We start from the raw sequence: 24539 nt of genomic DNA, 5'->3' as shown, positions 1-24539 counted from the left end.
TTTACCTCTATCAGCTGTACTGATTTGATCCTATCTAATTAGACAGAGTCGTCTCTAGTCTATGTCTTAAAAAGAATGACCAGATATTCTTATTTGTCCTGATTTTTTAAAGCAGTAATTTTTTGCTCCTCGAAATGAAATCTTGTCTCATACCCCGATTTGTAAAACAGAGAAAGAAAATGTACTCAAAATAAAACCTGGGTGACAGAAAGATCAGTGGTTGCCTACTGATTGGAGGGAGGGGATGGTGGTGGGAAGATAAGAGAGATGCAGAAAGACAAGGGTGGGAGGAATTTCAAGGAGAAATGAGGAAACTTTTGGGGGTGATGGATATATTCATCATCTTGATTGTGGTAATAGTTTCATGGGTGTATATATGTCAAAGCTTATCAAATTATTTATCTTAAATATGTGGTTTATTGCATGTCAATTATACTCCAACAAAGTTGTTTACAAACACAAGAGAAAATCTGCTCCAGTTCTTGCTCTCTCACCCAACACTGTGCTCCCCAGCTTCCTACACTTGGATCCAGTACTCCATGAAAAAGAACAGTTTGAAAACTTCTGATTTTTAAGATTTCCTTAAATAATAATGACATGCTTTGCTTAGGTCATCAATCAGTACATTTATGTGTCTCTAGAGATAACGTGATATTGTATTGCTCAGTCTTCATTTTGTTTATAAAGCTCTCTCGAAAAGTGTAACATTAGAGCAAAGTTAATGGATAATAAGAAAGTATAAATCTTGGCAAGGTAATGGGAAGGAGACTGGAGATAAACATGAGAAGCAAAATAAATTTTCCATTTGTAATATATACTCAATGATGCCTGGGAGAGACATCTAACTGAACTGATTAAAAAGAAATATTAAATGTCCATATTTTACAGATTTTCAAGGCTATTTGCTTGTCACAAAAAGTTCAGAGACAGCATAAAAACAAATGCTTAAAAATTCTTTGGCTGTAAGAAACTGATTCTTGATATTTAGGTATAGGCTTAAAATTTACATTAGATGTAATATAAATTAAGATACTAGGAGAACTTATTTACGTATACCTGCTTTGTTCCCAAAAGTATCTTATATTAAGCCAAATAACATTAATTACTAAATTAAATAATTTAACTAAGTTAATAGATTAGAGGATGTCAAAATAAAAAAAGCAAAATTCTTCCTTAGTAGTAAAGTATAGTATATTTCAGTCTAACTCTGAAACCAATATACATAATCCATATCATTAAATATTGAAAGCAAGCAATTTTATTACCAAATTAGGGTGCTGTGATGCAGTAAGAAATACTAAGGTGCACATATACTCACGACTCCCAACATCCTCTACAAAAGTCATGTCCACAGGGCATATCCACTGGGTCTTCAAATACGGAAATGCTGCACATACAAATGTCACACTGGAGATGAAGAAGAACAATGATTTAAACAAAGCCACACTTTGGAGAGAAAACAATATATTCATTTGTTCATTAGTTTAAGGCAAAAAACTAGTGTAGTAATTATAAAAAGTGTTTCATACTTATAAAGGAAGTTAAAGTTAGTGTGCCTACCTTTGAATAATAAATATCATGCCTACCTCATTATAAACTGCTGTGGGATTTAAATGTTTTAATGTAAAAGTCAAACACTTAAATTCCAAATTTATGCATTAAATTAATAAGCAACTACACATTTGGAAAAGGAAGTACAAGAAACAAATCATTACAATCTATTCAGGTCAAGATCAAATTGCCTGTTGCAAAATAACCACTTCCAATATCAGTCCTTCACTCTCTACTCCCCTCAGAAGATCTACAGAAACAGGGTAACTTTGTTTTTTCAATACAGCAACTCAGGATATTCAGAGCAGCAATTTAAGGATTTCTACCCAGGGAACTCTGCTACAAAACGCTGTATTTTCTAAACAATGACTTACTAGAAGCAAACATTATAATGGTACAGACACGAACTACAGAAGTAGAATTGTTTTCCAAGAAGGCCTAGACAAAACCTGGAGTGCTTTCATATGAGTGGCTGAATCATTCAAGAAACGCCAAGATTTCCCATAACAGTACACCAATGGTATGCCAATTAAAAATGCAGAAGACAGTAGTATTGTTTCTCAGGAAAAAACAAACATTTATTCTAGAAATGTATCTAGATGACAAACTCCAGAAGGTTTACTGAACCAAATCCATAACTATCAATATATTATAAATGCCTACAAGAAAACAAAAAACACAGTTTCGTATGTTTGGTTTAAAGTGCCTATTACAAACTTAACTTTTAACATTTCAGTGTGGTGTGTTTAAAACTTTAAGCAACTGGAGCTTTTTTTTTTTTTTTTTGGTGAGGAAGATTGTCCCTGAGCTAACATCTGTGCCCATCTTCCTCTATCTTGTATGTGGGATGCCACCACAGCACGGCTTGATGAGTGGTGTGTAGGTCCACACCCAGGATCCTAACCCATGAACCCTGGGCTGCCAAAGCAGAGCATGCAAACTTAACCACTACACCACTGGGCCAGCTCCTAAGCAAATGGAGCTTTTTTTCTTTCTCTCTTTTTTTTTTTGTTGAGGAAGATTAGCCCTGAGCTAACAGCCACCACCCTCCTCTTTTTGCTGAGGAAGACTGGCCGTGAGCTAAAATCTGTGCCCACCTTCCTCTACTTTATATGTGGGACACCGGCCACAGGCATGGCTTGACAACTGGTGCACAGGTCTGCACCTGGGATCTGAACCAGTGAACCCCAGGCTGCCGAAGCAGAATGTGTGACCTTAATCGCTGCGCCACCAGGCCGGCCCCAGCAAGTGGAGCTTTTAAGTGAAAATATAGTAGATGGTTTTCTCAAAGTCTTTTATGTTTTCTGTTTTGAAATGAGAAAAGAAAACCTTTTGTTTTTCGATCTGTAATTCAGAGATCACAAAAATATTCTGTGATAATGAATATTTACCAAAGCATGAAATAATTGAACCCATTAAGAAGGGTATAGGATTCAATTACAAGAACACGACTAGAGATTCCATGAAACAATATTAAATAATTCAAAAGCTAAAAGACTAAACACAAAACCATGAGCAGTACATTGAATACCAAACCATACCAAACTGGTGTCCAAATCCCCAGGAGATAAACTGATTTCATCTGGAGAGGTGACAGAAGACCGTGTAGTCCTTGGAGTTCTTGGAGAAGGGAGTGTGTCCCAGGCATTATACCCACTTGGTGGTGGAGTTGGCATTTGAACACCTGATCGTTGGCAGCAGTTCTCTGGGTTGGACATCCAAGCTTCAAGTAATTTCTCCCTGTCCCAGTCTTTAAGAAAAATGGAATAGATATCTCTCAAAAAAGAGAAAATATGGTGATTTTTTTTAAAGATTTTTTATTTTTCCTTCTTCTCCCCAAAGCCCCCCGCTATATAGTTGTATATATTTTTAGTTGTGAGTCCTTCTAGTTGTGGCATGTGGGACGCTGCCTCAGCGTGGCCTGATGAGTGGTGCCATGTCCGTGCCCAGGATCCGAACTGGCGAAACCCTGGGCCACCAAATCGGAGAGCATGAACTTAACCACTCGGCCATGGGGCAAGCCTCTATGGTGACGTTTTAAGAGCTTGTTAGTAACAAAAGAAAGTGAGGATGAATTAAAGAAATATAGGTCATCTAAGGAAGAAAAGTTATTTAAATATCAAGGTAGTCATTGCAAATGATATTCAGGTATGTCATATATTAATATTTTTAAAGGAAATTTAAACTTTTATAATCTACTGAGGCTTATAACCCTGTCAATATCTAACAATACCATCAAAACTTCCAGTCATTTCTACTAATCATCAAAAGATGTGGCTCACACATCACTTTTAGAATTTGCTAAATTTTTGTTGGCATAAGTTTGATTTAGCCATTTTACTCTTTCAAAAAATATGTAATTTTGCAATTGGCCTCACTGGTTTCAAGTTGTAAAATGATTACACAGCTCACTATAAACATGTCAAAATGCCAACAAGAAGTCCTAAAAATCATTTGGTAAGCAGCTTGAAAACAGAAGGAACTTCTGAAGGGATTATAGTTATAAATAAAGTTTTGGTGAATTAGTATAAATTCTGTATTAAGTAAGCTCGAATCTGGTATAACTAAAAAAGAGGGCCGGCCCCATGGCCGAGTGGTTAAGTTCACAAGCTCCGCTGTGGTGGCCCAGGTTTTCGCAAGTTCATATCCTGGGCACAGACATGGCACTGCTCGTCAGGCCACGTTGAGGCAGTGTCCCACAAGCCACAACCAGAAGGACCTGCAACTAAGATATACAACTATGTACCAGGGAGATCTGGGGAGATGAAGTAGAAAAAAAAAGATTGACAACAGTTGTTAGTTCAGGTGTCAATCTTAAAAAAAAAAAAAAAAGATTATCTCCTATGAACACTTTTAAAATAGCCAAGTGAAGCATGTTATTATAAAGTCCAGAGCCATAAAAACCTAACTCTTTAAAAACAATAAACTAAAATATCCAATTATTTTGCTAGGTGTGATAGTTCTGTAAAGTTACAGAATATCATGCTGTGGTTTGGGGGGATAAAAAATAAGATTGGGAGGCTGGCCCCGTGGCTGAGTAGTTAAGTTCGCACGCTCCACTGCAGGCGGCCCAGTGTTTCGTTGGTTCGAATCCTGGGTGCGGACGTGGCACTGCTCATCCAACCACGCTGAGGCAGCATCCCACATACCACAACTAGAAGGACCCACAACGAAGAATATACAACTATGTACCAGGGGCCTTTGGGGAGAAAAAGGAAAAAATAAAATCTTAAAAAAAAAAAAATAAGATTGGAAATAGGGGTCAGATTACAAAGAGGAAGAAAAATTCAACAACTGAAAAAAACTGCATTTGAGTACACTCCAGGAAATGTTGCTAAATGGACCTCAGTGTTTTAATAGGTCATTATTACTCACTTAGAAAGTTAAAATACTTTTCTTAGAACAGTATGATTATTTTTTAAAAGACTCCATTATGTCACTTTTCAATAAAGGAAAAAGAGAACTATTATAATTTGCATACACAGATATTAAATATGCTAAATTTTAGTCTTATCTACTACAAATATTTTTCAGCACAATTTCTGTTTGGATTCTATCACATCATTCATTTAGCAAATATTTACTGAATGCCTTTTATGTGGCATGTACTATGTCAGGCAGTAGTGATACAATGGGAGGAAAAACTAGGCACGGTTCCTGCCTTCATGGAACTTACGCTCTAGAAAGGAGAAAGACATTAAGTAAAATCAACACAGAAAAAACAAGTCATCTGGGGGCTGGTCCTGCAGCCAAGTGGTTAAGTTCACGAACTCCACTTTGGCGGCCCAGGGTTTCACCGGTTCAGATCCTGGGCGCGGACATGGCACCACTCATCAGGCCATGTTGAGGCAGTGTCCCATATGCCACAACTAGGAAGGACCCACAACTGAAAAAATATGCAACTATATACTGGGGGGATTTAGGGAGAAAAAGCAGAAAAAAAAAAAAAGAAGATTGGCAACAGTTATTAACTCAGGTGCCAATCTTTCAAAAAAAAAAAAATTCATCACTGTCAGAAGCACCATGAAGAGAATCCCAGTCAGGGAGGTCAGAGAGGGTGACTGAGGATACGGCCAGGAACAGACCTCTGAAGGATGAGTGGGCATTAACTTGGTAAAAGAGAGAGGAAAAGACATTCTAAACAGATGGTACATGGTATGTCCAAAGGCCTTGTGGCAGCAGGGAAGGTGGCATCCTTGTAAAATTAAAATGATCAATGCAGCTGGAGCACGGAGACCAAAAGGGAAGCACTGTGTGAGATGAGGCTGAAGAAACAGGCAGGGGCTAGACCACGCAGAACTTTTTAATAACACTTCTATCATCAGCTTAGGAGTGATAGGAAATCAGTGAAAAGCTGGACTTGGGGTTAGGAAGGACAGGTTGTCATGATTAGATTTGAAAAGATCATTCTGAGTACAGTATGGAAAAACAAATACACAAAAAAACTGGATACGGCAAGAGTGGAGGGAAGGTAGACCACATAGCAAGCTATTGGGTAATATACATGAGAGATGATGGCAGCTAGGGCCAGATGGTTGGTTGCAGCAGAGATGAAGAGAAAGGGAGAAGTTTAAGATTTGGGAGGTGAAATAGACAATTTGGTGACAACAGGATATAGGGTCTGAAGGAGAGGAAATGTCAAAGTTAGTATCTCAGGTTTACCCAGTTGGTTAGTTGGTTCTGCCATCTATGCAAATAGGGAATACTAGAGAATCAGGTACAGGGAAGAGCATGATTTCAGTCTTATACATGATGTTTAAGGTGCTTGTGAGATATCTTAGAGGTGCTTTCAAATAGGCAGTTATACATAAGAGTTCAGAAAGAGGTCTAGTTCAGAGGGAGAAATCTATACCTAGAAAAGCCTTGAAAGAAGATATCATTTTCTAGAAAGAGAGCAGAGTGAGAAGATGTGGATCACTGATGTTTGATTGCCCAAAGAAGACAATTAGTCTCCAAAGGAGCTTAAAAAATACTTCAATATAAATTTATTCTAAGCATAAGCCAATTAGCTTTGGTCTTATATTTTGTAAATTTTACTTATTTTCTCATTAGGTAGCATTCAATTATATAAATTACTTTTGTTACTGAGGAAATACTCAGAGAATGACCTTTGTATTCCTAACAGAGCCTTCCTCAAAATTCAATTACTACTTAGTAAATACTGCCAAACATTTCTGTCTTCTGCTTAATCCAGATCAACTTCATTACTTTGGGACTAAATTTGACAACAGATAATATAATACTCAAATTTATTTTCCTGTGTAAAGCTGAATACATGTTACCAAGGATACAATCTATAAATCTTCCAAATAGTTCAGTTTAATAGCTCTGAAACAGAGCCTATCCTAGTTTGAGAGCAATTCGTGTAAACCGTAGCTCTGTGCACTATTTTATTTACTAACATCATTTATCTCTGCAAATCTTATTTGATTATCAAATGTCACTGATATTACCTAAACAATATACAAGAGATGTCCATTTGAAAACCTGCATTAGCCTCTATTTATTTCTTAATAGGGAAATGAAATATAGAACTCTTCAGTTATCAAAAAAGCTATCACACTGGGGCTGGCCCAGTGGTGAGGTAGTTAAGTTCGTGCTCTCTGCTTCGGCAGCCTGGGGTTTGCAAGTTCAGATCCCGGGCATGGACCTACACACTGCTCATCAAGCCATGCTGTAGTGGCATCCCACATACAAAATAGAGGAAGACTGGCACAGACGTTAGCTCAGGGACAACCTTCCTCAAGCAAAAACAGGAAGACTGGCAATGGATGTTAGCTCGGAGATAATCTTCCTCACCAAAAAAAAAAAAATTTATCACATAATAGACAAATGCCAAGTAGGAAAATTCAATCAGATATGACCTTATTAGAACTGATCCCTATTATGTGAAAGAAGTAACTTAGGGAAGTATCAATGGAGTAAAAATAGAGTTGACCATTTAATAATTCTTGATTAAACATATACAAACAAGTAGAGATAAAAATGTTCCCTTTATTTCCTTAAAGATTGGCACCTCAGCTAACAACTGTTGTCAATCTTCTTTTTTTTTTTCCTTTTTCTTCTTCTCCCCAAATCCCTCAAGTACCTAGTTGTGTATTTTAGTTGTAGGTCCTTCTAGTTGAGCTATGTGGGACGCCATCTCAGCATGGCCTGATGAGTGGTGCCATGTCTGCACCCAGGATCCGAACCAGCAAAACCCCAGGCTGCCGAAGTAGACCACGTGAACTTAACCACTTGGCCACAGGGCCAGCCTAAACATGTTCCTTTCAATTACAATAAAATTACTGGTAAAGTTAGCCTTAGATTCTATATAATATTCTAACTGAGAGTCATTATACATTATATCATCTAGCTGAATGTAGATACCTGTAGCAGAAATGGCTTTAATTACACAAAAATGCTGCAGTGTAGAACTGTTGCTTACAGTTAAAGGTGGGCATGTTGCTGAATTCTGGCCAATGGAATATGTGTAGGAGTGATGCATATGCCATTTCCAGGACTGGCTCAAAAAACTTCCCACACTTATTTCTCCATGCTCTTTTCCCTTTCTGACTGGTTGGCTGGAATGGAGATAATCCCTAGGGCAACCTCAGAAGCCATTTTAAGATGGCAGAGTCTCAGGGCCCTTTTTTTTTTTTCCCGAGGAAGATTAGCCCTGAGCCAACTACCCCCAGTCCTCCTCTTTTTTTGCTGAGGAAGCCTGGCCCTGAGCTAACATCTGTGCCCATCTTCCTCTATTTATATGTGGGACGCCTACCACAGCATGGCGTGCCAAGTGGTGCCATGTATGCACCCGGGATCCGAACCGGCGAACCCCAGGCCGCCAAGAAGGGGAACGTGCGCACTTAACCACTGCGCCACCAGGCCGGCCCCACCTTGAATAACTGTGTGGAGCAGAGTGCCTGTCCTACTCCTAACTTTAATGGAAAAGCTTTGGACTATTAAATGACTAATAAATGTTTACTGTGTTTGAGCCTACACTTTCGTTTCAGCAGTTAGCCTACCCTGACTAATGCACTGTCATGGTTCCCAATGATGAACAGCTTCCACTTTTCTGCCAGTTCTATGTTATATTTAAATGTACTCTCTGTATGTAAAATCTCAAGCAAAGAGTAGGGTATACTTTCTTGTGCTGTGAACCTTACCCTAAAGAAACACAATTTAAGGTATTTTGTGTTTCTTTACAGTTTTTATATTATGATTGTTAAGCATTATTACTGGCTAAAAAGAAAATATTTTATCTTTAAATTCTATAAAGCTGTTCTGAATTCCTTAGTTTCATTTTTGACCCAGGTCTAAATTTTTTTCGAAAGGATTTACTTCAAAGTTTATAAAGATGACAATGGAGAGATACAGTTTTATAATAAAAAGGTGAGTTTTCAAAAAATATATAAAGATTTCAGGTATATTATCTATTCTTTCTGTAACTATTTTCTGAGGGCTTAATGTATGTCAGATATTGTAGAAACAAACAAAAAACACCCCAAAAAAGCTGTCCTCTAAGAGCTTCTAGGTTAATGAAGAGGAAAAGCAAATAAACAGATTATTACAATATTGTATTTTAAGTGTATGACACATATATGTATGGGATATAACAGGAATAGACAGGAAGGGTCTCACTGTAGACTTGGGAACACATACCGAGAAGAGGTTTCCTGGAACAGGTGATTTCTAAGGCCAAGTAAGAGTGGCTAAGAAATGGGGAGATTGACGGCTCAGGTGAAGAAGCCTGGATCATGAAGGTGTACTGAAGAGTTGGATGGTTTTAAGTCTGTGGAGAGCCAGTGAACAGTTTTCAGCAGGGAGTGGCATGCTCAAATACGCATTTAAAAAAAATGGCCTAATGGCAATATGAAAAATTAATAGAGCGCAAGAGGAATGGCAACACTGGAGACTAGACTCAGGAGACTACAATTTAGATGAAAAATAACAACAGCCTGAATTTAAGTCAGTGGCAGAGGGGATGGAAAGAGCTAGAGAGGGTGGGGGAGGATAAGAGATATTTAGGAAGAGAAATGATGAGAGTGTGGTCAAATGTAGTAGAGATGGAGGAGTAAAATACAGCTTTCCAGTTTTTGGCTAGGCTAATTAGATAAATATTGATGCCCAAGTATCAAAACAGTGGGAGAAATGATGAGTTTGGGTGTGGACACCTAGACTGAGGAGAAAATGTTAAATAGACATTTAGAACAATAACCTCAAATGCTTTATTAAAGTCAGTGTATCTACAGATACACTACTATTTAGGTGGTTTTTGAAACCACTGGTTTCTTAGATAAATGTGCACAGCAATGTTTCTCAGAGAGTGGTCCACTTGGTAGACTTGTTTACAATATCTCTTTCTATGCCTCATCCCTCACCTAATGACTTAGAATCTCTGGAAGCAGCCATAGGAATCTCTCGTTAGTTTTCCAGGCAATTCTCATTTATACTAAAATTTAAGAGCCACCGGTGTATAAAGTGGAAAAGAGTGTCAAGTATAGAACCCGGGAAAATATCAATATTAAAGGCAGTGATTCTAGAGGGTTATATACCAAATTATACACAGTGCTGATCAAGGGATGATGAAATATGGAGTTATAGATTTATAGTGAAAATAGACAGGTAACCTCAATGACCGGACTAGAATAGCCACTTACCTTCCTCTTTTTAAAAATAATTTTTAAATCAGAAAAAACTTGTCTTTGAAACCAGCCAAACTGTCAAATACCAAGTGTGCAATGAGAGGGTTCAGCTCAGCATGTGACAACTCTCAGAACAGCTGCCTTAAGTACCACAGAGAACTTACAACAAGCTGAGTACTTTTCCTAAGCAGAGTTGGTAATGTCCTCAAAAAAGAAACCTTAAGTGGGATAGAACATTCCTGTGTTGACTCTATAATTTCACTGTGTGCATTTCATGGTGAGAAACAGCTTTTACATAAAGTAAATACATGTGACAATACTGATAACATAATTGCTAGGTAGTTAATTGACTTTAGTAAAAATTATTGTCAAAACCAGGACTCGAATCACACACATTGCTAAAATTAGACAATGTATAAGCTGATTTACAACCTTGATTTTTAAAAGAAATTTCCTATTTCTCTTCTATGATTTATAGCCAGTTTATTCCTCAAAATACAAAATGTTATGAGGATGCTGAGTATGCAGCAGCCTCTGCACAAAAAAACCCCTTTGCCTTGTTCACCAAACTATTTTATTTTATATTGAAATAATAAAATAGCCATCTTTTAACTCCGAAAAGTTTCAAAAGGCACTCATGTTATCAGAAGCATAAGACATTTCTTTCATTACCATGAGCTCGAAGTAAAGCTTCAGCAGTGAATAATGGAGCCTGAAGCATGTCTGCGGTTTCCACAATAAGCATATCTTTCAATTTACGTAGATCCTGAGGTCTTAATCCTTCATATGGCTTTGAAAAGAAGAAAAATAAAGTTAACTTAGCTATTATACTCTTAGGAAGTTCTAAATGACCATAAATAAATATGTCTGATTATCATTTATTTAATCTTCCAGTTTCAGTGTGGTTATTAAACTTTGAAAGGCTTTGTATGCGCCACTACCATAGACTGCAAACTGCTCTTTCACAAGTCTTTTTTAAGCTGGAAAGTAGATACCAGGGCTTGCGTACCTCACAAGTCTATAACGACAAGACCATTTTATACTTCAGTTTTAAAAATCTGTATAATATAAAAAAGTATTAGAAATAAAAACCTATAATCCCACCACTGAACAATAATCATGATTAAAGTTCTCAAGTATTTTTATTCAGTCTTTTCTTTTCGTAAATTATTTGTGTGTGTATCTATGTGTGTTCATTTAGGCACAGTTTTAATCACTGAACCATAAAACATTTTATACTTATGAAGATCCAATTTGGATTGCTAGTGGGATTATATGATACTTACTAATCAATTTGGAGAGAAGTGGACCATGCCATACTACTCAGACTTCTTACTCATAAACATATTATCTGTTTATTCAAATGTTCGTTAATGCTTCTTAGTCATACGGGTACTGTATCACCTCAGATTTTTAATTCTTTTATCTTTTATCATTTTTTCTGCTTTCATCAGAAAACATAAAGAATAAAATTGCAAGTGTCTCACTATCCAGAAACAATTATTGATAACGTTTTCGCCATAATTGTTTCAAGTCTTTTTTAAAACAAAATGAAACAAAGGAAGCAAAACTTTCTAAAAGCTAAAATAACCTGTGACATGTTTTCCCCATTACATTCCTCTAATTTTCTCCATCCTCACTTATGGCAATCACTATCGTGAATTTGATTTATAGCTGTCATGATTTTCTGGCATAACATTATATATATATCTCACTAGGCAATTTGCTTTTCTTTATTTTTATTCAATATTGCGTTTTTATTATTGATATTGATACACATACCTATTTTAATCCTTTAAATAGATGTAACCAGCTTACTGCGCTAAGCAGAGAACTAAAGGCTATTGCTTAAAAGGCAGCAGAAATCCCCAAGTACTTATCAGAACAACAACCAGTGAGGCTGTTCTCTGGTAGCATCTGTCAGTCTCCAGACAGCTCTAGGCAGATAGCAAACCTCATCTATTGCAGTTGATTTTACAGATACTTTAGAATTAGATATTATCTTTATTTCTTGCTTTGTCTTTTTGGTATCATGGAAACCATTTCATCAATTCTTACTTAACCCCATACGACTGGGACTTTATTCACCAGGGATAATTTCTCTCAGTTGACATGGTAAATTTCCTGATCCTTAGCTGTCTTCTGGCAGGGATGCATAGATAAGCAAAGACTGTATTAACGACAGAAAACACTGACAGACTTGACTGTGTAAAAATATGCCAAGATTTAAACATAAAAAGTGTATTACTTTTAATATATCTGGAATTTGTGACAATCAGTAAATTTAAAAAATCAAGTTATAAAAACACAAACATCCTTAAAATACAAACTCTTTACCTAGCAAATTGCCCAAGGTTAAAAACAAACCCAAACTCAATATGGTAAGGTTGTAGTGACATGGCTCCTTGATATACTACGGGTAAAGATAAAAATTGGCACACCATTTAACAACCAAGCATCATATATCATGAACCTTTAAAACATTCATCTTTTGACCTAATAATTTTACTTGTAGGAATCTGTCCTAAGGTATAATCACAAATGTGGACAAAATGGGTCTTTTGCAACCTTACTTATAAAAGTGACAAAACGCAAGTAACCAAAACGTACATTAGGGGAGTTATAGGACATCTACATGTTAGAATAGTCAGCAGTCCTTTAAAATGACTTCCACAACAAGTTTGTAAATATCAAGAAGTGTTAAGGAAAAAAATCCTTACAGGATATAAAATATACAGTATCATCAGTGATGAAAAACAGAAGGCGATCTTGCAAAATATTACAAGTATTATTTATTAGTGGTAGAATAATGAATATTTTAAATTTTCATTCTGCTTCTTTTTATAAAGAGTATGTTTTACAGAAAAAAATTAATTAAAAAATAAAAGAAAAATCACTGGGAACGTTAAAGAGATTTCAACAATGGTGGAGCACACACTCAATCAGTCCAGGAAACAGCAGTGCTGTTCCTTTTAAAAATGATGGTGAAGACTTATGCTAAATGAATTTCATGTTACACTGCATTAATAGCCTATTGTACCTATATATGCATTCAGCTATACTACCAGGAATCTCTACATGGACCCATATTCTATGAATTTAATTAGAAAAAGAAGTAAAAATTTAACCGTAACTACATATATATGAATATCATTAACTAAAAAAAAAAAGAATGCAATTTAATCCAAACTATCCTTTCAAAAGCCTCTGAAATCACCATGTACAGTTTGCTTTAAGCTAATTTATGAACCACACTTTCCCTACAAAAACCTAACAAACCCTTTATGGTTAAATTTGTAGTGCTCACTCCAGTATAGAAGTTATACCCTACGTTTAACATTGCTTCTAGTTCTAGTGCTCCAAGTTCAGACTTGAGACTCCAGGTACTTCTCCTGCCTCAGCAATGAGAGTGAATATTTCTTAATATTATCAATGATGGCAACTGTATATTTCCTGGTATTATTTCCTTAATGTTCTTTTTTAGATTAACCATCATTCTACCTCATTCATGTCGAGTCAAACAAGATCTGATTTTAGATATATTGAGAAAGGGATAATATAAAGCAATCTGCACAGATTACCTTTTTAAAAAATGCACAGTTTTAAACTTAAGTAGGTTACACTTGAAGAAAAATAGTTCTTGAAGGAGAAAGACATACTGCCTTCATGAACACATAACAAATTCACTCCAAATCTCTGCAACAGAACTATAATTAGGTCATGTAAAGCATTTCAATACATTGCTCAGTCCCAAGTGGGCACTAACCCTCTCCTCTGCAGGAAGGATTAAAATGAAGGTGCCTTTCTCTTTCCTGTTGCAAAGCTAAACTGCTTCTATTTCCAGATTAAACACAAACCAGCAATAACCTTCAAAGCAGTCAGTAGTGATACAAAGAAAGAAAAAGGAAACTAATTTAAAAAGAAACAGTGAATGAAAGTGCCTCTTTTGCTTCAGTGCATACTATTGCTACCAAAATGCCAGTGAAGAAATAGGGAACAGCCCAGCATACAAACTGCACCACCGTGATGTCACATATAAAGGGATAATATCTTCAAAATCTGTTTCAGAAAAGACTGTGACAAAGAAGGTATGAAAGAAGAATTTGTTTTTATTTTTTCCACAATGAAAATAGCTTTCCCCTAATTATATAGGTAAAACATGTTCATAGTTAAAAAATGAAAAAAAGATATTTATTTCTTCAAATATATCAGTGATTGTTAAAAATTTAAAAGATGTGAAAGACACTCAGGGAAAGGAGAGCATATTTCAATGCCTCTTCATACCAGTCTCTCATTAGCTGATCCCTGAGCTTAGCCTGAGAGAGAGCGGGAAAGAATAGCTAGAGAAAGTCTTTAGGATTCTCAGACCCTTCCCTTTGTTTCAGTTTCCCCTCTCCTTACTCAGCTGTCCTTGTCTGGGCATCAAGACCTAGGCTACCCTGATCTGTATGTACTTTGACCTAAGAAGAAAGCAGCTTCTCCTGCAGAGTAGGTTATACCTGCTAACTAGAGTAGCCAGCTAAGGCAATGTCCAGTATATGGGTTCTCTCCCAGAAAAAGAGCCTTGAGCCTTCCTGACATGTAGACGTGGGCAGGGAGGGGTTCTTTAGATGGCTTTAATAGCAGCATATGGCTCAGATTTCCCTTCATTTACCCAGACATAGTCACAGAATCTACTCCTACAGAGCCTGACCCCTACCAGGACCAATACTCCCTAGTTTCTCTGTTCTCTCTTTGGAGGTTTAGATAAATTAAGCATACTCTTCCTAGCAAACACTCTAATATACATCACCTTGTTTTTATTTCTTTATGTGTCTGGCAAAATATTCACTCAGTTTTGTTGACCAATGGGATGAAGAAGCGGATTACTCATTTATAAACTAATCATCTGGAGAAAAGGATTAAATTAAAATGTGTCATGAAGAAATCACAGAGGTATAATATTATACTCTCCAGATCATTAACCAAATCAAGAAACTTAGTTAAAATAAACACCTCACCTTGGGAACATAAAATTTTATAAGATATTTATTAGGTAATTATGTAGTTTAATACAATTACATAGCAGGCCATGTAAAATTACTAGCATAGGCAGAATAATCCAAAAGTTGATCAGGGTCAAAGTAGACGGTAAAAAGTGAATTTTAAAGAAAGTACTGTTTTTGTTTTAATTTTTTAAAATTGTTACAAGACTCACATAACTTAAAATTAACCATTTTAAAGTGTATTCAGTGGCCTCTAGTACATTCACAATGTTGACAACCACCACCTGTATCTAGTTCCAAAACATTCTCATCACCCTAAAAGAAAACCCCATACCCATTAAGTAGTCACTCCCTATTCCCTCCTCCTCCCAGCCCCTGGCAACCACTAATGTGCTTCCTGCCTCTATGGATTTACTTATTCTGGATATTTCATACAATTGAAGTTATTCAATATGTGACCTTTTGTGTCTGCCTTCTTTCACTTAGCATAATGTTTTTGAGATTGATCCTATTTGTAGCATATATTAGTACTTCATTCCATGTTATGACTGAGTAATATTCCATTGTGTGTGTACCTCACATTTTATTTATCCATTCACCTGTTGACAGACATTTGGGTTGTTTTCAACTTTTGGCTACCGTGAATAGCGCTGCCATAAACATTTGTGTATAAGTATTTATTTACGAAAGTATTGTTTTTTACATTGTGAATTAGTAAACAAAAATATATCCAATATAGATTAAAAACAAAAAAACAAATCTAGAAAAAATACAGGGGCATATGATTATAATATTAGCAACACAAATTCAGAAGCCATAAAGGAAAAAAAATTTATACCTCTGAATATTCTAAAAGTGAAAAACTTAGGACATAGAAAAATACACAAAGTTCTCACAGAAAACATTAAGCAAACACAAACAATCCATAGAAAAAAGGAACAATCATTTCAAAGAATAATCAAAGAAATAAATTCAAACAGCTATCATCTATTTCTCCAAACTGGCAAAAAATAAAAACACTGATATATCCAATGCTAGCAAAAATGTGAGGAAAGGAATTCTCTAATATACTACTGGAAGAAAAGAAAAGTGATATAATCTTTCAGGACAGTTTAACAGCATCTATTAAAGTTTAAAATGTACATATCTCAGGATCCATCAAACCAATTTCTACAAATTTATAGGGACTAAACCTTAAAAATGTGAATATAAATGCAATAACAATGATGATATGACCATTATGATTATAACAGCAGACACTTAGATAACACTTGTAATGAGTCAGGCACTGTTCTAAGTATTTACATTTATTAACTCATTTAAGGATCACTACAACCTATGAATTAGGGACCGTTATTATCTGTATTTTAAGGAAGACAGTGAATCAGAAAGATTAAGTAACTTGCTCAAGGTCACATAGAAAGTTGTGGGGCCAAGACATGAACTCAGTCAGTCTGGCTTCAGATCCACGTTTTTAACCACAATAATGACACAACTGGATAAAGATATATAAGTAACAAGTAGATAAATATCCTCTTTAGCCTTGTTTTTAATGGCAAAAATATCTAAATTATTTAAATGTTCATCAATAGGTAAGTGGTTAAAATATGTAGATCATATGTTCTGACCTGAGAAAGATATTCATGATATACTGTTAAGTTGAAAAAATATTTTAGCAGAACTCGATGTACTATATGACCTTACTTTTGCATTAAAAATTCTATATGCATATATGTTAGCTTAAGTCTGGTAGCTCACACAAGAAACTGTTACCACTCAGGGGTAGAGTCAGGAAGGAGGAAAGTTTTTACTTTTTTTTTTGTGAGGAGGATTGGCCCTGAGCTAACATCTGTTGCCAATCTTCCTCTTTTTGCTTGAGGAAGATTGTTGCTGAGCTAACATCTGTGCTAGCCTTCCTCTATTTTATATGTGGGATGCTGCCACACCATGGCTTGATGAGTGGTGTGTAGGTCCACACCCAGGATCTGTACCTGCCAACCTTAAGCCATCAAGGTGGAGTGTGCAAACTTAACCACTATGCCACTGGGCCAGCCCCGGAAAATTTTTACATTTTTTAGCAATAAATATTCATTATAAATTTTAGGAAATGCATGAAACTTGAAAAAATAATAACAGTAAAGAAAACTGCCCATAACCACAATTATTATTTTGGTATACTTCAATCTTCTCCCAATACATAGTAGTTTTTTCTATATAATTAATATCGAACTGTTCTGTAACTTTTGTTTCAACTGAACATAATACTTTATTTTAGTTATACTAAGTTCATTTAGATCTTAAATCTACTGATAATGAGTACTATTATGTTCTGATTTAATTACAAATTAAGATAGTATCTTAGAGAAAAAGCCTAAACAGCCATAAATGTCTTTCAATTTAATCACATCAACGTTATTTCTAGAATATTATTGTTCAAATGTTGTCTTCTGACTAAATTATTATATTAATCATTCTATTAATAATTTCCATGTCTGACTCAAGATCACAGATTGTCAAAAGGTAGATAGTATAGAGTAGCAAATAGAGATGTTTAGACGTGAAGTCAGAAGAACCAGGTCCAGCTCACTTTGATCCTAGCTGATTATGCAAAAATTTTCTGGTTTATTTTCCTTATTTAAAAAAAAGAAGGAAGCATAATTGCCATTCAAGGATACTGTGCAGATTCAACAACCATGTGAAAGTGCGTAGGACCTGGTCCTCTCTCTCTGTACTTAATCTGGATAAAACTGAATAAGCATTGCTGTAAAGTAACCTAACTAAAGAAACACAAGGCGCAAGAAACGTAAACCTTTTAATTCCAAGAAACTCAGTTCTTTTGACCATCTGGTGAGTATGGAAGCTCAAAAACTGTTGGCAATTTACGGGAAAAATAAAACAAACAATATGATTAGTTTTCTAAGCACATTCAAACAATAGTTATATAAGTGCTTTTGGAATCAAGTTGGGACTGAACATTGAGGAATCAGAATCATTTTGAGAGAAAAAAATTTATTGTGTCTTATAATTCCTTTATTTAAGAAATATCTATGGATGCCCACTGTGCAAGCAGTGTATTAGACATTGAAAATACTCTGTTGAGGGGGCTGGCCCCGTGGCTGAGTGGTTAAGTTCGTGCACTCCGCTGCAGGCTGCCCAGTCTTTTGTTGGTTCGAATCCTGGGTGCGGACATGGCACTGCTCATCAAACTACGCTGAGGCAGCGTCTCACATGCCACAACTAGAAGGACCCACAATGAAGAATATACAACTATGTACCGGGGGGCTTTGGGGAGAAAAAGGAAAAAAAAAAAAAAATCTTTAAAAAAAAAAAGAAAATACTCTGTTTAATAAGGCAGTTATGGTGCTGGCCTTCATGGAGTTGACAATCTAATAGGAGAGAAAGGCAAGTAAACAAATACATGAACTAAATAATTATAGCATGTGATAAATATTATGAAAAATAAACAAGATATTATGCTAAAGAGTAACGGAAGGAAAGGGACCTGGTATAGAAAGAATGTTCCAAATTTCCTTCTCTGAAGCAGTGATATTGAGCCAACCAAGAAAAAACTGAGAGATTTCAGACATAGGAAATAGCAAATGCAAAAGCCTTAGTGTAGTTTAGGTATTATAATTAGAGAAAAGGTGCTGGGAAAAATGGTTTGAGATGATGTTGGAGAGGTAGGTAGTAGTGAGACCATACAAGGTCTTATATCTGAACAAATAGTTCTGATTTTATTCTAAGCACAATGAAAAGTCAGTGAGTGATTTAAGTGATATGATCTAATTTAAGTTTTAAAATGTCACTCTGGCTTCTGTGTACAAAATGGATTCTAAGGGGACCAGAATAGAAGGAAGGAACAATTTAGAAAACTATTACAGCACCTCAGAAGAGACGTGAGGGTGGAGAGTGCCTAAAGAGATAGTAGCAAAGATTGGGAATAAATGGATTTAGGTTATATTTTTGGAGGAAAAATTGACAGGATTCTCAGATTTTCTGGATGTAAAAGGAAGGGAGGAATTGAGAATCCTTGCCACATTTATGCTTGAGCAACTCAGTAATGATGGAGGTAATGTTTACTGAGACTAGGAAGACTTAAAGGAAAACCAGAGGGTAATGTCCCCTCAGCCAAGGGAAGAGTGTTTCTCTAAGAAGAGAGTGGTCAATTGTGTCAAGTGCTGCTAATGAATTCTGAGGAGAGAAAAGTACCTATTTGATTTGGCAACATACTGACTCTTGTTGTCCACGACAAGTGCAGTTCCATCACAGCAGAAGGGAAGAAAGTCACAGAGCAATGGGCTAAAAGAGAGAATGGAAGGTGAGGACGTCGGTATGTAAAGACAACTCAAGTTTTGTTTTTCTCATGTGAAGATCAGAGATATGAGGCTGCAACTGAAGGGGAACAGGAACAGGGCTGGGGAAGAGTGCCAATGGAGAGGTTGTTTTGTTGTTTTTGTTTTTTAAGATAGGAGTCAGCAAAGCATGTTTGATGATAAAAGCAATCCAGAAGACAGGGAGAGACTGAGGAACAGGAGGATTGGATTCTTGGAGTAGCAGGAGTGCTCAGGATTCATATCACACATCAGCATCTCTATTTATATGTAAGTAAACATACATATGTCAGAGGATAGACACCACCTCCAGGTTTTCCAGATGTATTTTTCATACTTATGGCTATGTAGAAGAGAGCATATTTAGCATACTGCAAGAAAAACCACACAAATTGGGTTTTAAAGAAGAAGAAAAAGAAATTTAATATAAAATCTACATAATTTATTTAGTAAAAAAAACCTTACCTCTCGTTTGTCTAATGCAGCATATTCAGCTTCTATTTCTTCAGCTTCGGGATCTCGTGAGAATACCATTTGAGATTCCAGATTGAGGGCCAAATCTTTGTGGTGTTGCTTTTCAGCACAATCACAAGGAGTATCTTTATTCTCATTCTCAGCAAACAAGTCCCCTCCATGTTTTACTAAAAGCTAAAAAAGATTTTTTTCAAAAATTTGCAACCACAGATTTAAATTACATTTCATGCTACATATTAAAAGATTAAAAACATAATAAAGTAAGCACAACAAAAAATGCAACAGTATGTACTTGAAATGACAATAAAAGTTATTTAGATACCAGTGGCTTCTGATTGTAAGACTAGCAATTCTTGTTTATCAGTATTAAGATGATTTCCTTTGGTTTAAAACAACAAAAAACTAATTTTTTAAACTTTAAAAAGAAATTCTTAAGCATTCTGTCCAACCCAAAAATAAAGTTTTACTTAAAAATTAAAAATTTTCTGGTTATTCAATGCTTTAAATTTTATAAATTTCTATAAATCTTTCTTAAACAAGGGGCTGGCCCTGTGGCCGAGTGGTTAAGTTTGTGTGCTCCAGTGTGGCGGCCCAGGGTTTTGCTGGTTTGGATCCTGGGCACAGACATGACACCACTCGTCAGGCCACGCTGAGGTGGTGTCCCACGTGCCATAACTAGAAGGACCCACAACTGGAACATACAACTATGTACTGGGGGCATTTGGGGAGAAAAAGCAGAAAGAAAAAAAAAAAAAAGAAGAAGACTGGCAACAGTAGTTAGCTCAGGTGCCAATGTTAAAAAAAAAATCTTTCTTAAACAAGATGGACATTGCTGATACTGTTACTTTAACCACTAATACCTGGATGTGCTGACATGGCTGACAAAAGTTTTCATTTGTATTATTCATTATCCAGTCAAACACTGAAACGAAATCAGGATGAGTAAGCCAATGAAGCAAAACTATTTTCAATATTTCGCAAAATAAGTGATGGGAATAGCTAATTGATAGCCATGTTGAGAAGACACTGTATCAAACAATCTCTCAATTTCTAAAGGTGGGATTTCACCCAAAGAAATCCCACCTTTAAAAATACACGGAATAGTGACTTGACTTGTTCACTGCTGAGGTTTCTGCTGGTTGCGCATAAGTTAAATATGCTGTTACTAAGGGCTGTAGGTTCAAGTTTCCCCATTATTTCTGCAGAGACATTAGGAGCGACATGAATGCCTTGAGGGCCATAATTTAGGATAACCGTAAAGGACAGCCTGACAATTAGTCACAGACCTGATTCTTTTATAGGATTCAGTCATGACCGTAATAACAGCCACCACTTACTGAAGGTTTTCTAAGTGCCAAGCACTATGCTAAGTACTTTAAATTCATATTCTTATTTAACATTAACAATCCCATGTGACAGGGATATTATGATGTCTCAGAAAATTTAAGTAACTTGACCAAGGTTAACCAAGTAGCAAGCAGCAGAACTGGGATTCAGACACAAGTCTGACCAAGTTCTTAACCATGACTGAATATAGCACCGATGCACAGAATAGGATGACCTAATTTAAGAAGCCAAATGCATGCTGGATCCCCCATAAAGTTCTGCCTAGATCTTATTGATAATCTAAATGTGAATCCTTTTTAGAAGTTTACACTTTGTATGGGGGTTAGGCAAAATGGTAGCTTTTTATTTTCTTCCAAAATAATTTTATCTCCCCTCCCTCCAACAAACACACAGATCTTCCTGTAAAGTTCCTTTATTGCTTTTGGAAGTGGAATCCTTATGGTTCCTCTACAGTCATCCCATGAGGTCTGACAAAATAAGGGACTTACATCAATGCCAGGCCTGGAAGCCATGGGCTAACTTGGCAGGCCCAAGGGATATGACTTCAGTTTCTTGCTCTAGGCCAAGGGTCTGCCCCAGAGCTAAGATGGTTTAAAATTTTTTTTCAAGTTGTAAAAACAAGCAAACAAACAAATCAAGAAGAATATGAAACATAGCCTTGTGCCCACAAAGCTCAAAATATTTATCCTTTATACCCATCTGGTTCTTTGCAGAAAAAAATTAGCTAAGCATAGCTCTAAGCAATCACTGTTGCAGCCACCTTCTAGAGCCTGACGGCAAGTCATATCAGCTGCTATTTAACACCTAGAACCTTTTTAATCAAAATGTGGTCTGAGGACCAGTAGTATCACCTGGGAGGAGTTTGTTGAAAATGCTGAATCTCAGCATTTCCACCCGATTCCCTCCCACTCCAGGCCTCTGTATCTGAATCTGATTCTGACCTCTAGGAGAGTCTTACCACATAGAAGTTTGACAAGTGATGACTCTATAGAGTACAACCTCTGTGGCTGTGGGAGTTGCTATATTTAAATTACCTAATCTACTCAATACTGGGGATTTGTAGTAAGTCCACAGACTTATCATACCTATAGCAGGTCTATTACTGTTTTTAGCCTTTCTGCTTCACAGGTTATCCAATACCTAAATGCAAAATAAACTATTTGCTTCTGACTGCTACAGAACTGGGAGAGCTGACTTTATTCTCTGGTTCTTTATTCAGAGTAGTGGAAAATGATTTCTAAAATGCACACTGGGATAGCTTTCAAAGCCATGATTTGATTTACTTTTACAACAGATATTACCACAGAAGAGATTCTAAATATTAGCAAACAAGATAAATCATCTTTATTTAACAAAAGTAAAGACAACAAAATTTAAGAGACTGTGCCATTCCAGAATACTGGCAAGGGGAACCTTCTTTTTTTTTTTTTTTTTTAAGGGGAACCTTCTTAAAAGCATATGCCGGACTGTAGGCTGCATTCTTTGGGGTGAAAAAAAAAAAAAAGTGTGTGAAGAGGAGATATGTGAGAAGTCATTGTTGAGAATCACTGCTGACCAGTTTTAGAACTTCGGTGAGATTTCTTGCCTTGATTGGTAATCTGTCTTTGAAAGGAGGCCCCAAATGAATTTGACGTGAGTAGGGGTGAGGGGACCACAAAGACCTGTATCTCATTGCTGCCACTGGCATCTATACAGAAACCCATAATCAGTGATTGGAATGGAGGGTCCACATCTGTAGCATTTGTCTGGGCAAGGAAAATCAGCATGTATGCTACCTTTGGCCTAGAAACTAGCTAATAGCACTACTGCCTGATATCGGTGGAGTACTTTTTTAAAAAATTATTTCAGCTTGCTGACCTTTGGGGCATAAGGTTGGAAATATCAGTAAGTGAAAGATGTACTAGGTGGAGATATCTGTTAAATTATTGCTGCATAAAGTCAGGTATTTTGTTTTTACATAATAGGGAGTTACATCTGGTCCTAAAGAGGTAGTTTTTAAATACTTCAACCAAAGCATCCCAACTAAGTATCATTTTCCTCACTCTCAAGCAAGAAGGACTAAATATTTTACTCAAATGTGTTTTTTAGCCTCACACACTTGATGGTGCAGAAAATGTTCTCCCTTAAAAGAAACATCCAATTATCACTATCTCAACACATTTGTTCATCTATTTTGCCTTCCTTTCCATTCATAATCCCAGAGGAAGAGGGGTAGGGCAGCCCCTAGTATTCAAAACAAATCCCTCCCCACCTCTTTGATCCATAATCTAAATGGCTGGTAACTCTAGACAATCAATTAACCTCCTTACGTCTCAGCCTACACAGATCTATCTGTAAGATGAGGCCTTTATACAGGCATACCTCGGAGATATTGTGGGTTTGGTTCCAGACCACTACAATAAAGTGAATATTGCAATATTTACAAGTCACACAAATGTTTTGGTATCCCAGAGCATATAAAAATTATAGTTACACTATTCTGTAGTCTATTAAGTGTGCAATAGCATTATGCCTAAAAAGGCAACGTACATACCTTAATTAAAAAATACCTTTTTTGCAAAAAAAGAAAATGCTAACCATCATGTGAGCCTTCAGTGAGTTGTAATCTTTTTACTGGTAGAAGGTCTTGCCTCCACATTGATGGCTGCTGACTAATCAGGATGGTGGCTGCCAAAGGCTGGTTGGCTGTGGCAATTTCTTAAAATAGGACAATAATGAAGTTTGCCCCATAGATTGACTCTTCCTTTCACAAACAATTTCTCTGTAGCATGCGATGCTGTTTGATAGCATTTACCCCCAGTTCTTTCAAAATTGGAGTCAATCCTCTCAAACCCTGCCGCTTCTTCATCAACTAAGTTTACATAATATTCTAAATCCTTTGTTGTCATTTCAACAATCTTCACAGCATCTTCACCAGGAGCAGATTCCATCTCAAGAAACTACTTTCTTCACTCATCCATCAGAAACAACTTCTTATCTGTTCAAGTTTTTTCATCAGATTACAGCAATTCAGTCAAATCCTCAGGCTCCACTTCCAGTTCTAGTTCTCTTGCTATTTCCACCACAACTGCAGTTACTTCTTCCATTGAAGTCTTAAACCCCCTCAAAATCATCCATGAGGGTTGGAATCAACTTATTCCAAACTCCTGTTAGTATTGTTATTTTGACTTTCTCCCATGAATCATGAATGTTCTTAAAGGCATCTAGAATGGTGAATACTTTCT

At 36.3% G+C, this 24539-nt stretch overlaps 1 protein-coding gene across 3 annotated transcripts in view; it reads right to left on the bottom strand.

Moving 5' to 3' along the window:
- ANKIB1 (ankyrin repeat and IBR domain containing 1) overlaps positions 1-24539 on the bottom strand; it is a 134359-nt gene that overhangs the window by 48520 nt on the left and 61300 nt on the right. For all 3 annotated transcript variants that reach the window (XM_008517346.2, XM_008517351.2, XM_070617489.1), the window contains exons 4-7: positions 19960-20142; positions 10851-10968; positions 3093-3301; positions 1319-1407 (exon numbers count right to left, since the gene is read on the bottom strand). In XM_008517346.2, the coding sequence (XP_008515568.1) occupies positions 1319-1407; positions 3093-3301; positions 10851-10968; positions 19960-20142 (599 nt within the window). The remainder of the gene's footprint in view (positions 1-1318; positions 1408-3092; positions 3302-10850; positions 10969-19959; positions 20143-24539) is intronic.

Source organism: Equus przewalskii, chromosome 4 (genome assembly GCF_037783145.1).
Source record: "Equus przewalskii isolate Varuska chromosome 4, EquPr2, whole genome shotgun sequence".
NCBI classification, from domain to species: domain Eukaryota; kingdom Metazoa; phylum Chordata; class Mammalia; order Perissodactyla; family Equidae; genus Equus; species Equus przewalskii.
Note: the sequence above shows the minus strand (reverse complement) of the source record. Positions and strands in the feature narration are given on the sequence as shown.